The 17926-nt window shown below is 36.5% G+C and overlaps 1 protein-coding gene across 9 annotated transcripts in view; it reads left to right on the forward strand.

The window, feature by feature from the left end:
- The window catches only part of DMD (dystrophin), a 2142101-nt gene that overhangs the window by 804206 nt on the left and 1319969 nt on the right, over positions 1-17926 (forward strand). For all 9 annotated transcript variants that reach the window (XM_062183372.1, XM_062183374.1, XM_062183379.1 and 6 more), the window contains one exon: positions 10786-10947. In XM_062183372.1, the coding sequence (XP_062039356.1) occupies positions 10786-10947 (162 nt within the window). The remainder of the gene's footprint in view (positions 1-10785; positions 10948-17926) is intronic.

The raw sequence follows: 17926 nt of genomic DNA on the forward strand, positions 1-17926 counted from the left end.
GGGCACAACCATGATAATGGCTCTTCCTCAACAATGTGCTTGATTATTCTTTCTTACTAGCATCCTAAGTATATCTCATTGTTTTCTAGGCTCTGTAGCAATTCCACTTTGGTTTAGGTTAAAATTTCAGTTTTATATTTAGTTTAATATTTTTCCATTTTCTTCTCAAGTTTAAATTATGGTCTAAGGGACTTGTCCTAGAAGAAAACAGTGACCATCTTTCACCTACAGTTTAGTTGCGTCCTTCCTTACCCTGTCTGGATCATATTACTGTCCATTAGCCAGGGAAGTAGGAATGAAAGAAAATGGGAAAATTCCTCCTATTAACTAGTAGTTTTGTGGTATTCATGTATTTTATATAATAAGGACACAAACATTGGCTTTCTTTAGAGTCCAAGTATGGGCTCCTTAAGAGGTCTTGCAGAAACTCTTTAATCTTTCCATTTCTTTAACAAGATATTTATGTCCTTAAAAACACCTTCAAGCCCCTCTTGATCTTGGGGTACTCAACACATCTTTGAATGTTCCTTCTGGATAGCTCAACCATTATTATTCAAACATTATTCAGTGCCACCTGACCTATAGAAAATATTTTTGCCACACCAAGTACTGGAAAGTATAGGCTGCTCCTTCTCTTCCTTGTGTCATCATTTCTAATTCCATTTTAACCCCTCAAGAGGTACATAATTTCTAAAGCTGCTAGCTGCATAGGATGTGTTGAAGTTGGTGATTAGGTACTACTTGGATGTACTTTACTCCCAGGCTCTATCAGTTATGGCCTTGGAACTTCACTCCCTTGCTTAAGGCAGAAAAGTGGAAATACTATCATTTGTTTCTCCTTGAGGAATAAGTAGAAAAGCCATCCTTAGCTTTCCATTTCAACTTGGGTTCATATGACTGATTTAGTCAAAAATCTTCAGAAAGGGCATGAACTTTGTAGAGTAATGTGAGAAGGCCGCCACCCCCACCTTTTCTGTAAGCTCATTTGTCTTATTTCCATCTCATAGTACCAGTTTTTTTTTCCACTGAAGACTGTAACCAAAATGCTGTGACAGTAGAGTCCAGTGTATTCATATCTATAGTGATGTTGCTTTAGACCAGCTCTTCAGTTAAATAGAAGAGTTAGATCAGGAAGAAACAGCTTATAAAAATTTTCTCAAAGGGGCTGGTGTTGTGGTGTAGAATGCAGGCATCCCATATATCACCAGTTCATGTCCCAGCTTCACTTCCCATCCAGCTCCCCTCTAATGGGCTGGGAAAGCAGTGGAAGATGGCCCAAGTCTTTGGGCTTCTGCACCCACATCGGAGACCTGGGAGAAGCTCCTGTCTCCTGGCTTTGGGCCAGCCCAGCTCCTGCAGCTGTGGTCATTTGGGGAGTAAACCAGAGGATGGAAGTGCTCCCTCCCTTTCCCCTTCTCCTCTTCCCTTCTCTCCTCTCTCCCTCTCTTCCTCTCCCCCTACTTTAACACTGGCTATAAACTCTGCCTTTCAACTAAATAAATCTAAGATGCATGCATGGTTCTGTTAAAATGTGCATTCTTGTTACTTGACACTTGAATAGATTACAATCACTTGATAAAGTGATAAACAGTGAAAGGAAGTAATTGAACCATTTGCCTGGCCTACTGACTGAACCTGACACTTCAGGAAAGAAAACTTCTTGGCCAGCATGGTCTGCGCAGCCAAGTGGCTGTCAAATAATTAAGATTAGTGTCATCTTATGGATCTGTATGTTAGTATCTCAGAAGCCAGCTGAGTAGGATTTGGTTTTAGCACATTCCTTATAGGATTCTTGTCCTCAGTGTCTATGAGACCAAAACTTACTCCTTATTACTCTTCCTTCTGCAAAATGTAAATATTTAGAGTAAAGCCAATTCTTTCCCCCTGAAGCAGAATCTTAAAGAATTTGTGGTTAATTGCTTTCCTTCATTTCCATCTGAGTTTGGAATTGTTTTCTTTAATCTACTACTAAAATTATTCTAGGAAATGAAGCTTAATTTTGACATTGACCAAAATGTTTTATTACATGAGAAAATAACTTTGAAAAATCAAAATATTCCACCTGTTCATACCACACTGGTGAGTTCTTATAAACAACAAATTTTGTGTTTTATTATAAAATCATAAAAATATTCCCATTTAAAATCAATTACATGATATCTACTATTTATTTCTCTGAGACAGATATTAATGATTTAAATAACTACCAGGTAGCTTCTCTTCACAAAGAGGCTGAATTTTTTTTCATAAATAGAAGTATAGCATGCAAGAAATTGCAGTTCCTGAGGAAATCCACACTCTTGGACTTCCAAGAACCCACATATATATAGAACTCCTTGCCCATTAAGGAGAATCCAGGTTTTTGGTATAAGACTAACTAAAACATAGATCTTATAACAAGTGTACTTATTAATATGAAAAAAAAATATAAATAACTGAGCCTTCTGATGCCTGGTGCACAGTAGACCTACAAGAGTATTTTTTAAGTAATTGGATAAAGGTTTATGAATGATCTAACGATTCAAAGTGTGTCTTTAACACACATACACTTCCCTTCCAAAAGAGTTATGTGATTCTTGAATAGCCAGCCCAACAGGGGAACCCACAGCAAGGAGATACTAGATGAAAACCTCTTTCCAAGCTGTTTGTACAATTGACCTTCCCCAGTCAAAACTCAGGCATCAAAATTGCCTTTCTCTACTTTTTCACCTAAAACAAATACAATAGAACAATAACATATACCAATAAAAGAAGAAGCAGAAAACAATGACAAATACTCTCTCATTCCCATTTTTAGATCTGGATATTGAAAGAAAATGATTTTATGGTCAGAAACTAAATCATACTGAGGATTCCCTTTCTCAAATGCATTTCTTAATTTTAGCTTATTGATTTGTATGCCATATTTTTCAAATTTGCACACTATGTAGACAATAGGATTACAGTTAGTATAGGACAGTAAATTTTTTAAGATTATTTATTTATTTATTTGACAGGTAGAGTTTACAGACAGTGTGAGAGAGAGAAAGGTTTTCCTTCCATTGGTTCACTCTCCAAATGGCCGCAACGGCTGGAGCTTCGCCAATCCGAAGCTAGGAGCCAGGACTTTCTTCCTGGTCTCCCATGCAGGTGCAGGGCCCCAAGCACTTGAGCCATCCTCCACTGCTATCCCAGGCCACAGCAGAGAGCTGGACTGGAAGACGAGCAGCTGGGACTAGAACCTGTTGCCCATACGGGATGCTGGTGCTGCAGGTGGAGTATTAACCTAGTGCGCCACGGCATCGGCCCCAGGACAGTAAATTTTAGAAGAACATTTTCAGTAATTTAACTTGTGCAATGTAAATTTTATTTGCACTTGTTTTGTTTGCCTGAAAAATGATTTATCCTGGCATTCTACTATATTTTTCTTAGGTTTGGTTTCAATCTTCCTGTAGAAAGATACAGTGTGTGGTTTAATTCTTCAAAATATGATGCACTTAATAATTATTTGCTGCCATCTAGATATCATAAATGTAAGGAAAATAAAACTTTATGCTAATTTTCTCAGCAAATCTTGTTTTGGTATTGAAAACACCCACATTCATAATTCATTTGCAATCATGAGCTAAAACATCCCTTCTTAACTGAAGTAAAAATTGTCTTTTATATTGAGTTTAACAAGTATAGTACAAGTGTAGGACATGTAGCTCTTTTAGTGAATGTTAATTTGGGAAAATGTTATTGGATAATTTGTCTTAATTTTCTCTATTTTTAAGCACATAATCACATTTTAAATGTATTTTTAATTCCAATTTCCAGTTTTTTTCTTTCACATGAGAAATTCATTCATCCAAAGTTCTTTAGGCACGTTGTGCTTTGATTAAAGTGTTTGTAATATTGTGGTGCAATGGTTAGTGTATTATTTTTAAAGTGGGAATAAAAGGAAACTTCATCCCACTGTGATAACTTATCAGTGGGAGAAAAATTGATAAAAACTTCGTTTTTTGTGACTTTTGCATTGTTTTAGTTCAGGTACAAATTTACTCTGGCAAGGAAGCATTTAGAGCTATCTATGATAGCACTCACTTAGGATATATTTTTTTTAAAAATACATAAAAATTGTACATATTTTTGGGACACCTTGTGATGTTTTGATATGTGTATGCATTACACAGTGTTAAAATCTGTGTACATGTGTATTTCCTCAAACATTTATCATTTCTTTATGCACAACCCTGTTTCCTAGACTTTGCGATAGATAGGTAAATGATAGTGTACATTATAGTTTTCTTTAGTCACCTTACTGTGTAAGATATCAACAGTACTTCTTACTCTTATCTCATTATAACTTACCACCCATGAATCAACCATTCTACATCCCTTCCTTTTCCCTACAACTCTTGCCATCCTTAGATAATTGCCATTTTACTCTGAGTTCTATGAAGTCGACTTGTTTGGGTTACATATATGAAAAAGATCATGTAGTACTCGTCTTTCTGTGCCTGGTTTATTTCACTTAGCATAATGGCCCTAGTTCCATCCACGTTGTTTCAAATGACATCATTTTAGCAATTTTATGGCAAGTTTTATTTCACTGAGTTTATGAACTGCACTTTCTTTATCCTTCATCAGTGGGTGGACACCTAGTTTGTTCCCGTTTCTTGATTGTTTTGAAGAGTGCTACGGTAACTGTGGGCATACAGATGTCTTCTTAGCAGACAGATTTCAGTTCTCTTTGTTACAGAGCTAGTACATTGCTGGCTTGCTGGATCGTATGAAAGTTTTACTTTAGCTTTTTTGAGGAACCTCCACTGTTTCACAATGGTGTACTAATTTACATTCCCACTAACATTGTTCAGGGGTCCCTTGTTCTTCACATCTTCACCAGAACTTGTAATCTTTTGTCTTTTTTGGTAATACCCATAATGACTGGAGTGAGCTGAGGCTTTAATTTCTATTTCTATGATAATTAGTGATGTTGAACATTTCTTTATGTCCCTGATGACCATTTGTAAGTCTGTCTTTGACAGATGTCTATTTAAACATATTGCTAAATTTTTATAGAATCCCTTGGTTTCTTGTTATTGAGTTGAGATACTTAAATATTATGGATGTTAATCCCCTTTTTTAAAAATTTTTTATTCATTTTAAAGAGTTGCAGAGAGAGAGAAGGAGAGGGAGAGAGGGAGAGGTCTTTCATCCACTAGTTCATTCCCCAAATGGCCGCAACAGCCAGAGCTGCACCAATCCTAAGCCAGGAGCCAGAAACTTCTTCTGGGTCTCCCACATGGGTGCAGGGGCCCAAGACTTGGGCCATCTTCTCCTGCTTTCCCAGGCCATAGCAGAGACCTGACTCAGAAGTGGAGCAGCTGGGGCTCCAGCTGGCGCCCATATGGGATGCTGGCACTGTAGGCGGCGGCCTTACCCACTACACCACAGTACCGGTCCCAACCCCCTTTTTAGATGTATAATTTGTAAATATTTTCTCATTTTATAAGTTGTATTTTCACTCTATTTCCATTTTAAGTTTGTTGAAATTCTATTTCTCTATTTTTTTTGGATGTGCTTTTTTTTTAATTAAACTTTTATTTAATGAATATAAATTTCCAAAGTACAGCTTATGGGTTACAGTGGCTTCCCCCTTCCAAAATTTCCCTCCCACCCACAACCCTCCCCTTTCCCGCTCCCTCTCCCCTTCCAATCACATCATGATTCATTTTCAATTCTCTTTATATACAGAAGATCAGTTTAGTATATATTAGGTAACGATTTCAACAGTTTGCCCCCATATAGTAACACAAAGTGAAAAAAAATACTGTTGGAGTACTAGTCATAGCATTAAATAAGAGTGTACAGTACATTAAAGACAGAGATCTTACATAATATATTTTTTAAAAAAATTAATTTTCTATGCCATTTCCAATTTAACACCAGGTTTTCCTTTTTTCATTTCCAATTAACTTTATATACAGAAGATCGATTCAGTATATAATTAGTAAAGATCTCATCAGTTTGTACCCACGCAGAAACACAAAGTGTAAAAATACTGTTTCAGTACTAGTTATAGCATCACTGCACATTAGACAACACATTAGGGACAGATCCCACATGGGATGTAAGTACACAGTGACTCCTTTTGCTGACTTAACAATTTGACACTCCTGTTCATGGCGTCAGTAATCTCCCTAGGCTCTAGTCATGAGCTGCCAGGGCTATGGAAGCCTTTAGAGTTCGCTGACTTTGATCTTATTCCGATAGGGTCATAGTCAAAGTGGAAGTTCTCTCCTCCCTTCAGAGAAAGGTACCTCCTTCTTTGATGGCCCTGTTCTTTCCACTGGGATCTCACTCCCAGAGATCTTTCATTTAGGTCTTCTTCTTTTTTTTCTTTTCCATGGTTTCTTGGCTTTCCATGCCTACAATACTCTTCATGGGCTCTTCAGCCAGATCCAAATGCCTTAAGGGCTGAATCTGAGGTCAGAGTGCTGTTTAGGACGTCTGCCATTCTATGAGTCTGCTGTGTATCCCACTTCCCATGTTGGATCCTTCTCTCCCTTTTTTATTCTCTCAGTTAGTATTAGCAGACACTTGTCTTGTTTGTGTGATCCCTTTGACTCTTAGACCTATCAGAGTCATCAATTGTGAACTGAAATTGATCACTTGGACTAGTGAGATGGCATTGGTACATGCCACCTTGATGGGATTGTATTGGAATCCCCTGGCACGTTTCTAACTCCACCGTTTGTGGCAAGTCTGATTTTTCATTGTTTCATGTCTTAGATTTAAGTCTTTAATCCATTTTGAGTTGATTCTTGTACATTGGAAGAGTAATATTTTTGTTTTATATGACAGTGATCTTAGAAATAATTCATTTTCATACATTTTAATTTTTATGTAGTTTTAATCTTTGAAAATTATTTTAAAAGTTACTTCATTGTGTTTTTCTTGGTAATAATTATGAGGACTCACTTTCCTGCTTTTATATTTTTACTGCTGATTGCCAATCTTTTACCATTTATATAACTCTTCATATTGGCTGTTTCTGTCTAGCTATATGATTCCTTGTATAAAAGAGTGGATTAGCTAAAGCGATTAAATAACATTTAAAAATAACAGTTGAGTATTACTCTGGAATAACAAAAATCTAATATTGTTCAGGACTTCCTACCAGTTACATTCAAGCACAGGTCTAGTGGGCAGAGAGTCCTAGAAAAATCACAGACCTGGCGTCCCATCAAGGTACACTGAATAAGATGTTTAGAAATAGAAAGTAGCTTATGCCACAACTAGTTCAAAGAATTCTAAAAGCTTGGGATTGCCATCAGGTCTTTTTACTGCCTGAGATAATCAAAGAGTTTGTGTAAATAAGTCCCTCTTATTGACAGCCAGGCTCAGCAAAGAACCAACCCACCTGAAGTCAACTCTGCCATCATCTCTTAGGCCGAACAGTTCCTTTCAGGCCATGGAATCGCATGAATATGGAAAGTTTTCTAAAAATGGTCATCAGGATAGGTATATGGCATGATGTCATATTTCATATTTTTCTATATTAAAATTCTATAGATGTACATGAAAGGGTATTCCATTTACAGCTTTAGCAAGAGGAAGAACCAAATGTAAACAATGTCTGAGTTGCAATTATGACGTGATCTAATTGGAGGGTTGCTGGGCTACCTGTCAGAATCTTGAAATTGTATCATTGGAGATTGCTTTCTCTAGATGAGCTCTGGGTTACCTACAGGAAGATTCTTTTATAATGCAGAAGGTTCTGATTATAACCATGTGCCTTTATTATCTGAATTACTTTGTGATAAAATTTCTAGTTGAAGTTTTGACTTAAAAACCCTTCGTTTGAATTAGAGTACAAGGCAAGGTCTTGGTCACTGGTCTTTGATAGAGTATTTTATTAGAAATAGAATAAAGGTTGCCCCAGATAATGTCCCATCATATTCTGATATTTTAATACAAAAATAAAAGGGGGATTTATTCTCCAAAGGATAGATTTCTGAGCAGTGATGACATTTTTTTTCCAATTTCTTTTGTAAATTTTTTTTGTCTTTAACTGTTGAACTCTTCTGCTTTCCCCATTAAAAACCCTTCTTATCACCATTCATCCCATCATAATCAAAGTTATTTGGATGGTACTAGCATTGAGCAATGAATAAGAGAGCCATAATCCTTGACCTCCGTAAAGCATACAGTTAAAGTAAATACAGACAGTTAATCTGAAATTTTTGCAATGCAATGTGGCAGGTGCTAATAAAAATATAAAGTGCAGCAGATATCATCGGAAACATATGTATATAAGGTAATGGTAATGCAAATAGCTTTATTTATCTCTTCCACAACATAGTCATATATGAAAACCTCATGTTGTATACCATAAGTACACACAGTTTTTGCTTGCAAAATAAAAAATAAATTTCCAAAAGTCAAAAGGAACCCAGGAGAGGCATCTCCATGAGTTTAGAGAGTATCAGGTATGGTCACTTGCAAGAGATATCGTGTCTGAGGCAACTCAGAGGATAAATATTATTAGTCAAAAAGAGAAAATTAGGGACTAGATTGCTTAAGAAAAAGCAAATAGCATTGTTTAAGGCCATGAATCAAGAGAGACCTGACATGGGGCCAGGTTGTGGTGTAGCAGGTTAAGCTACCCCCACAGTGCTGACAACCCATATGGGCACGAGATGGGGTCTGATGGTTCCATTTCTGATCTAGCTCTCTGCTAATGTGCCTGGAAAAGTAGTGGAAGGTGACCCACGTCCTTAGTCCCTGCCACCCACATAAGAGACCCGGATGAAGCTCCTGGCTTCTGCCTGACCCAGCCCTGGATGTTGCAGTCATCTGGCTAGTGGGTCATCAGTGGATGGAAGATCACTCTGCCCCTCGGTGTAACTCTGACTTTCAAATAAATAAATGTTTAAAAGGCAGAGAAACACACCGACAGACATGATTTATATTAGGAAATGTATTTTTTTTAATTTTCTATTGCTAGAGCAGGAAGTAAAAACCACTAGCAGGAACAATAGCATGAAAGCACATTTAATCCATATGGAGAAAGACCTTCATCCTAAGGAAATTATAAATCACTGAGGAACTTTAAGCAAAGAACCACAATTTCATTTTCAAGATGAAACACTGAAGCTGCTGTGCAGATAGATTGTGTAAGGATAAGGGTAAGCCAAAAAGCAGCTAATGGATTAGAAGCAAGAAACTACCATGACCTTAACTGGTGTAGTGGCAATGGGGAGATGTAGGAAAGGATAAGGAAAGAATGGTGGTTGACTGATGAGGTAGGAAATGGTGATGGGGATGCTAGAAGAAGTAGGAATATCCATAATTATTCTTAATAAAGGACACACGCACACAACTGAAGTAGAAATACAGAGAAATCACAAAAGCAAATTAGGTAGTTGATAAGTAAGTGAAAAGGGGACACATAGTGAGTCCATATTTGGTAGTTGTAAGTTGTGGTGATTGGAGGCTATCCAACTCAAAACGTTTAGTAGGCCAATGCACATACAAGTGTGGAGCTCAAAGAGAAATCTGGCCTTAAGATGTAGAGTTGTGAGTTGTCAGCATATCAGGTGTAATTGAATATAAACGTATGGGTAGAATGAGAAGCAAAGAAAGCCTAGGACAAAACTATATGGAAGACAACATTTGTAATACAGGGAAAAACAATGGGAAACCCCCCTCAGTACCATAACATCGCTGGGTTCCCAGCTCCTTTTCCCTTGGTCCACATGCTTTAACCTTATTCTTACTTGAGCAACACTTATGTCCTAGGTTTGATTCATGGGAAAAAAATGATTCTGTATTATCTTTTAAGATCCAGCATTTATATTGCTGATGTAATATCTAATATTTACAGAACAGAAAACCCAAGATTATTTGTAAAGCCCAAATCAAGGTCTGTGGGAAGGAAACTTATGTTGTCTTGGGTAATCATGCCAATCTATTGTGTATTAAAAAATTAGTTCACATTATGCATGACTTACTAAATTCCCAGTAAGTTGTCTGTTTGATTCCTTACTTTTACAGCTACTCTTTTAAAGGTGAACAGATCCTTGAAGGGAGACTTTACAATCTGTTCAGCATGCTATTTATACTTGAAAACATTAAATTATCCTAATCATACTTATGGTAACAATCAAGATTAATTGCAGCTATATTAGGATTACTTATTATTTGTTCTACTTGAGCAGTAACACAAATCCAATTGTGCAGTTTCCATAATCCACATTGTCAAAGAGAGTGTGTTGGGGGGCATGCAAAGCTGTTTGAAATAGTATTCAAAATAAATCCTTAACCAGATGGTTATCTACAATTCTCTTTTTGAAAAAGAGCCGATTCTGAACAGATTGTATATGTGTCTCGCTGGTGGAAGTGGATTATCTGCCTTGAATTGGATTGTGATGACGATGACCCTATTCTAAGTAAACCAAATCTCTTGAACTATATAATGAGATCAGGAGGAACATTCTGCCTGTGAACGACAGATTGCAATGACTGAGTTGATTTTGCTAATGTTTTTTTCCAGCCTCTTTCCTTGATGTTCACGATACTGTGGTTTTCTTTTCCGGCAGTGTTCCCTGATCTGGAAGTTCTGTGGACTAATTTTGTTTTCTTATTCTTAGCTTTTATTTTTATAAGCAGAGCTGAATGAGTGGCAGGAAGCTGCGGAATCTGTCTTACAAAAAGGTGATTGCAGAAGAGTCTAGAATCTTCATTTGCTGTGCAGCAGGATTGTGGCAAAACTCTCAGGAGTATACATTTGACTGATTCACTCTTCCTTCTCTTTAGGCCGTGAGGAGGCAGAAGTTGCTTGAACAGAGTATCCAGTCTGCACAGGAGATTGAAAAATCCTTACACTTAATTCAGGAGTCACTTGCGTTCATTGACAAGCAGTTGGCAGCTTATATTGCTGACAAAGTGGACGCAGCTCAAATGCCTCAGGAAGCCCAGGCAAGTACAACTGGGAATGACCTTCTGTGCTTTTTTTCTTTATTATATGAACCAGATATCGCTTTGCTTTTAACTAAAAATTCATTTAGTTGTGTAGAGAGTTATTTTTATTGTCTCATTTGGCTGTTTGGAGGTAAGGGGAGAAAGGATTAGAACTTTTAAGATTTATTTTTAAAGTACATAATGTAGGAATTAGAAATAGAGATACTTAAAAGACAAGAGCACAAAAATCCGGTATTTATCCATGTTTTCAAACCATACCAAAGGTGAAAGGACAATATAAGAATGTTAATGATTAAGAAAATATTTTATGGTACTGTTAAAGCAGTCTCACATTTTATTATCTATTCTTCTTTGTTTATCATGGAATCACAAGTCATGTGATATCTGATTCAATATTAATGTTTTACACATAGAATACAATTAAATTATATATATATATAATAGCATCATGTTACACTGTGGATGATTATGCCAGTTGTACTCACATGTACACACACGCCCACATATCCAACTCTTTAATCAGGATTATGAAATACATTTAAACAATTTTTCTACATTGTGAGTTAAAATAGTAATGAAAGGAAATCTAAGATGACTATAACATTAGTAAATATAGGACATATGTAAAGTTACTTTTAGCTTGGGAAGTATTAACATTTAAGTGCATATAAAGCATCATAGGCATTATTGATTTAATGTTTTGAAGATTGCATGACAGAAAGGTAATGTACTTGTTTTTCAAAACTTATGTGTGCATTATGACCTCAATAACCAAGTATAACAGCTCTGCAGGCTATGATGTTAAGAGCACTAAAGGTTAGGTACATATCCCAAAGGTCCTCTCCCCACTGATGAGTTGACATTCCTAAAGTTTTTCACTTTAGCAGAAATTTGTGGGTAAAATATCAGATCTGCGCGACTACAGTGCAATTACAGTACAGTGAATCACAGTTAAATTAGGGCTCAGGGCATCAGTGTACACAATAGCATGAGTTCATTTGCATATTATTTAAATTTGGCCAAGAAAATCCCTAAGAATGTGGAGCAGGCTATTGGTAGTTATGACTGACTTTAAATGGTCTAGGGCAAAGGAATTCCTTATGGAATGCATACCATTATAGTAGGGGATAAAGAAAAGGAAACTCCAGAAGAATCCTAGGATAAAATCCTTATCACAGTCTTTCACTGGTGCATGAGCAATACTGTAATATAAATGGAGAGTAACAGAAAACATACTTGAAGATTTTAACCTCCTCTGTATATACATTTTTTTTTTAACTTACATCTAGTCAAGTTCTCTGGCATTAACCATTCTTGAGACTGTCCTAATTAGAGCCACAGAGAAAATTTTACAGGCAAGCTTTATTAAAATGCATAAAAGGAATGTTGAACTTGTCAATGAATTGAGAAGAACTACATGATTATAAAGTAAATGCAAAGTACAAGTTCACATTTAAAAATTTTTAAATTTAGTGACATGACCTTAGAGGAATGTTTGATTTAAAAATGCTGATGACTTTCTTAATGGAAGTAAGGAAATTCTTGAATAGCGTAAATACTAAACCTAACATTATTAATTGGTACTTTAAAATATAGAAGGTGGGTTTTTGAGGCTCGTTGAATCAAACTATAAGTAGAAAGATTTCCCATGTGTTTTCTAAGTAACTGTTAAATCACAGATACAAATTTTTGCATACTTCTAGGGTACCATGTGATGTTTTCATACATATATACTGGTAGCAAATCAGATAAAAATAAGAGGTTTTTTAGAGAAGAAAAATCTTGTTTATTTAAAAATTTGTGACATGGAACTCTGTTTTCGTCATGTTAGATATGACTGAAAAATTATATATACATGGATATAATATATGCTCATTACAAAGCATAATAGAAAATGTTTTCATTTATCTGATAAAAATACATAGTAACAATATTAACTATAGCAGTTGAGAATTATTTGCAACTAACAACACAGAGGTAAATTAAGAAATTTCCAATCTACTTCAAGAAACAAGAGTTTTAGAGTACTAACAAATTCAAACCTATTTTATGTGCATTTTTGGTTGCACTTTAATTTTGAAGACAATTCTTTTCATTGAGCTCCAAATAGTACTGTGTGATAGCTTCAAATATAAACAACCTAAAAGTAATTGAAATATTCTTCTCTAAGATTTTATTTTAAGATGACAGCAAGTGAATTATTTTCTGGGATAGAGGTACCAAGAACTCAGATTTCCTTTAAGGAGAGCATTTACTAAGGCTCAGTTTGCAACTCCCATGAAAGAGAGAAGAAGGTACAGAGATTGTGAAATAAGAACCTAAGCACAGTATCCGGCAAAGCACTTGATAAGAATATCAACAAAATGACACTTTTAAAATATATACGTAGATAGATAGATATAGATAGAAATATAGTTTTGATTGGGGGTTAATTTTAATGCTTTGAATTAACAAATAACATGTTTATTTAAATGTGGGTAAAAGTTCCTTGCTAATTTACAGATTAGTGGGCTTTGTTTTCTCTCTGAGACTGTGTTACTATTTTGATTCATAATTGAGAAGCAGGACAAAATGAATAGTATTAACATATTTAGTAGTCTTAAATAGCTGCTCAGATTTCCTGTCAAATATTGTTCATGTAGATTTGTGGATGTCTGACTCCACCGTGTGGTGCACTGATAGTTTTGCTACTAAATTTAGATCTTCACAGAGCCTTCCTTTTCTGCATTTCAAGATTGTTTGAGAGCTTTGGTTATAAAAACTTCCCAATATTGAGAAACCATATATGCTATGTATAACTTTCTGACAAGTATAGTCTTACTATATTTAAAAGTAGATGCAGATCAAAATACTTCCTCTCATTCACATTTACATTTGTAACTATAGAGCATAAAAGAGCTTCCTACTTTTTTGGTCTGTTTGCTGACCAGTTAACTATCATGATTAGAAAACAGAGCACTCTTATTCTGAATTGGATTGAAAATATTTTGCATTTGTTTAGTGAATTTAAAGGAGGAAACCTTACATTTTAAACAGTAAAACTCCATGCCTAAAGGATATCAGACCATGTGTTAATGTGTGATTATTCTGTTTCAAAAAATAAAATCACTTAACCAAGCCATAGTCTTAAATCATACGACCACAGAATTAATTCACCTGTGTCAGCCCATTTGAAGAGAGCCTTTGGCTGAGATGCAAAGTTAGGATAGCATCTGTTCAAAGTTAAGCAAATAGGGAAGACAATTCTATAAATATATATATATTCTATAAATATATATACCTAATATATATGTACATATATACTCATATATATATATATATATATATATATGATATATAAGCCAGAAACTTAGGAACTATTTCAAAACTACTGTGATTAAGAATGTAAAAACCTATGTGTGTTCATTAGAAACAAATTTTAAAATAAAATCATGAATTGTTTAACTGCTAAAAAACACATGTGGCTTGAACTTTTGACTCCATAATTTCCAGAAATGTATACTGAAGCTCAGAGGTTTTGTTATAGCATCTGAGATCCAGTATCAAAAACTCATGTACCCACGCTGTACCCCCAGTTGATCAAGTCAGAATCTCCAGGTGGACTCAGTCATTAGAAATTATGGACTCTCCTAGTGGTTCTAATTGTAATGATAGTTCATTATTATTAATGACTAATTAATTAACTGTACAATTGCAATTAATTGTAGATTTGTTCTAACATTGAAATACTATCCATATTCGTTAATATATACTCTGATTACTCCCTAATTTAGAACGACTGTTGTTATTATTTTGACATATTTAATGGTGTGAAAAACAGTCACAAGCAAAAAGAGGCAAAAGATCAAAAACACCGCACACATTGTTTCCTATACTTGGGACAACTGCACAGTGTCATGTCCTCACAGGATGTATGATAATGAAATGAACATCTTTCAAATTATCAACTCAGAGTGTACATCTTCTTAAGTCCACAAATATTTTTTTAAATTTATTTGACAGAGTTAGACAGTGAGAGAAGAGAGACAGAGAGAAAGGTCTTTCTTTCATTGGTTCACCCCCAAGATGGCCGCTATGGCCAGCACTGCGCCGATCCAAAGCCAGGAGCCAGATGCCTCCTCCAGGTCTCCCATGTGGGTGCAGGGCCCAAGCACTTGGGCCATCCTCCACTGCCTTCCCAGGCCACAGCAGAGAGCTGGACTGAAAGAGGAGCAACCGGTACTAGAACCCAGTGCCCATATGGGATGCCGGCACCGCAGGTGGAGGATTAACCAAGTGAGCCAGGGCACTGGCCCCACAAATAAATTATAGTGTCCTGTTGTGAAAAAATCTCTCTACAGATTCTAATTATAAAGATACAAGAAACAGGGTAACACTACAGCCACACTGAAGACTCTTGTAATAGTCTGAATATTCTGAGGCAGTTTAGATTTGATCCATTTTCCCTTACAGAAATGGATATTTTAAAATTGGCTCACAGAGAAGGGTTAATCTAAAACACACACCCAGATAACTCTTGGAGCACTCCTGTTTTCTGTTCTCTTCAGAACTTGCTATCTGAAATTTTACATTTTTAATTTGCTTTTTTCAAAATTTGTTTGCTTCCCCATCCTCCCCTATTGCCTACCCATTAAAATTCAGCTGTGAGAGAATAGGGCAACCTATCAGATTTTCTATAAATATTTTTAAAAGATTTATTTATTTGAAAGAGTTAAAGAGAGAATTAGAGACAGAGAGAAAGGTCTTCCATCTGCTGGTTCACTCCCCACATGGCCTCAATGGCCTGAGCTTTGCCAATCTGAAGCCAGGGGCCAGGAGCTTCTTCTGGGTCTCCCATTTGGGTTCAGGGGCCCAAGGACTTGGGCCATCTTCTACTGCTATCCCAGGCCACAGCAGAGAGCTGGATCGGAAGTGGAGCAGCTGGGACTAGAACTGGCGTCCATATGGGATGCTGGCACTTCACTCCACAAATTTAACCCGCTGTGCCACAGTGCTGGCCCCATCAATAAATATTTTGCAAGTACACTTTAATTCCACAAATGTTTAGTCCCTAATTATGTGACAGATAAATGATAAGTATTGCACATTTTTCAAAAGTGGACAAGCCCAAAATGGGCCTTGCCATAATGCTTCTCATTAGATAGTGTAGAGGAAAGAAGAAAGTTAAGGAATTGCTAGCCAATCAAGTTCACCATTATTCTCAAGCAATGGAACTTACTGTATCATCATGGCATCTTGCCATACTTCCTTATGACACTGCCAAAGTTTGGAGTTTGCAAAACACTTCCCAAATATTTTAAGGACTACAAAATGCAATTTTTCACATGAAAGGGAATGATAAATAGATAGTACCTGACCCAACCTCTGTACTTATCACATGCTTTTCAAGGACTATAACCATGTGAATTTCTAATATTTTCAAAGCATCCACATCAATTTATTTGATCATTATAACAACCCATTGTGGTAGACAAGTCAGTTATTTGTTTTTAAGAGATATTTGAACAGACTCAATAAATGAGGCTTGCTGTAAGAACAGAATGTAACTGCAGATGGACCCTAGGGATCTTTGGCAATTGTTGGAAATGTTATAAAATTGTACTACATTCATGGACCAACAACTGTATATTTACTGAAGTTCATTGAATTATACATTTCAAATGTGAATTGTGAAATATGTAAATCACATTTCAGTAAAGCTATTTTCAGTTTTTAAAAATTTATTTATTTGAGAGGCAGAGTTACTGGGAGAGGGAGAGGGAGGGAAGAGTGAGGGAGAGAGAGAGAGAGACAGAAAGAGAGAGAAAGAGAAAGAGGAATTTTCCACCTGCTGACTAGCTTCCAAAATTGCTTTAGCAGCTAAAGGTAGGCTGGAGCTAGGAGCTTCTTCTGGGTGTGCCATGTGGGTGGCAGGGGACCAAACACTTGGTCCATCTTCTGCTTTTCCCAGGCCATTAACAGGGAGCTGGATCTGAAGTGGAACAGCCGGGACACAATGGGTGCCCATATGGGATGCTGCAGGCAGTGTCCTTACTTGGTATGCCAGAATACTGGCCCCTACTTACTTACTTAATTTCCTTCCTTCCTCCCTCCCTCCCTCCCTCCCTCTCTCCCTACCTCCCTCCCTCCCTCCCAAGTGAAATTGAACCAGTAACTACTACATTGTCCAGCGTTTTTCTATATTGCATTCCAAAATTTACCCTGAAGTTTAGTTTCTTCATTTATCTAAATTGGAAAGTAACCATAATTGCTAGAAAGCACATAAGTATAATGGAGTATTGTATTACCATTATTATAATTATTATAATTAGTATGACACCATTTTTCAGGTATATTATAAGAAATTGCAACGCTGCCCAATGTACACTTTTATATTTTTAAAAGCGTTGTGTGATCAAGTTTTCATAGAAAATGCATATATTATTTTTGTTTTCTAGATTATTATAGCTTACTTTTTTTCTAAAGATTTGTTTATCTGAAAGAGTTACACAGAAAGAAAAGGAGAGGGAGGGAGGGGGGTGAACAGGAGAGAGGGAGGGGTCCGTCTTCCATGCACCGGTTCATTCTCCAAATGTCCACAACATCCAGGGCTGCAGGAGGAGTCAGGAGCTTCTTCCAGGTTTCCTACCTGGATGCAGGGGTCCAAGGAATTGGGCCATCTTCTACTACTGCATTCCCAGGCCATAGCAGAGAGCTGGATGGGAAGTGGAGTAGCCAGGATCTGAACCGGTGCCCATATGGGATGCCAGCACTGGAGACGGTGGCTTTACCTGCTATATCTCAGCACCAGCCCCTATAGCTACTTAAAAAAAATAGTACTTAACAGTTAAACCCTAAAAATAATAATCCACAGAACCTTGTACTCTGAGAAATCTGTTTATATTATGAAAACCTTATATGTCAAGGAACAATGCAAGCTTTGAAAGCTTTCTGGTAATATATACCTTCAGAGGGATCAGGTAAAAATGTATACTTG

Source organism: Lepus europaeus, chromosome X, assembly GCF_033115175.1.
Source record: "Lepus europaeus isolate LE1 chromosome X, mLepTim1.pri, whole genome shotgun sequence".
Classification (NCBI taxonomy): Eukaryota; Metazoa; Chordata; class Mammalia; order Lagomorpha; family Leporidae; genus Lepus; species Lepus europaeus.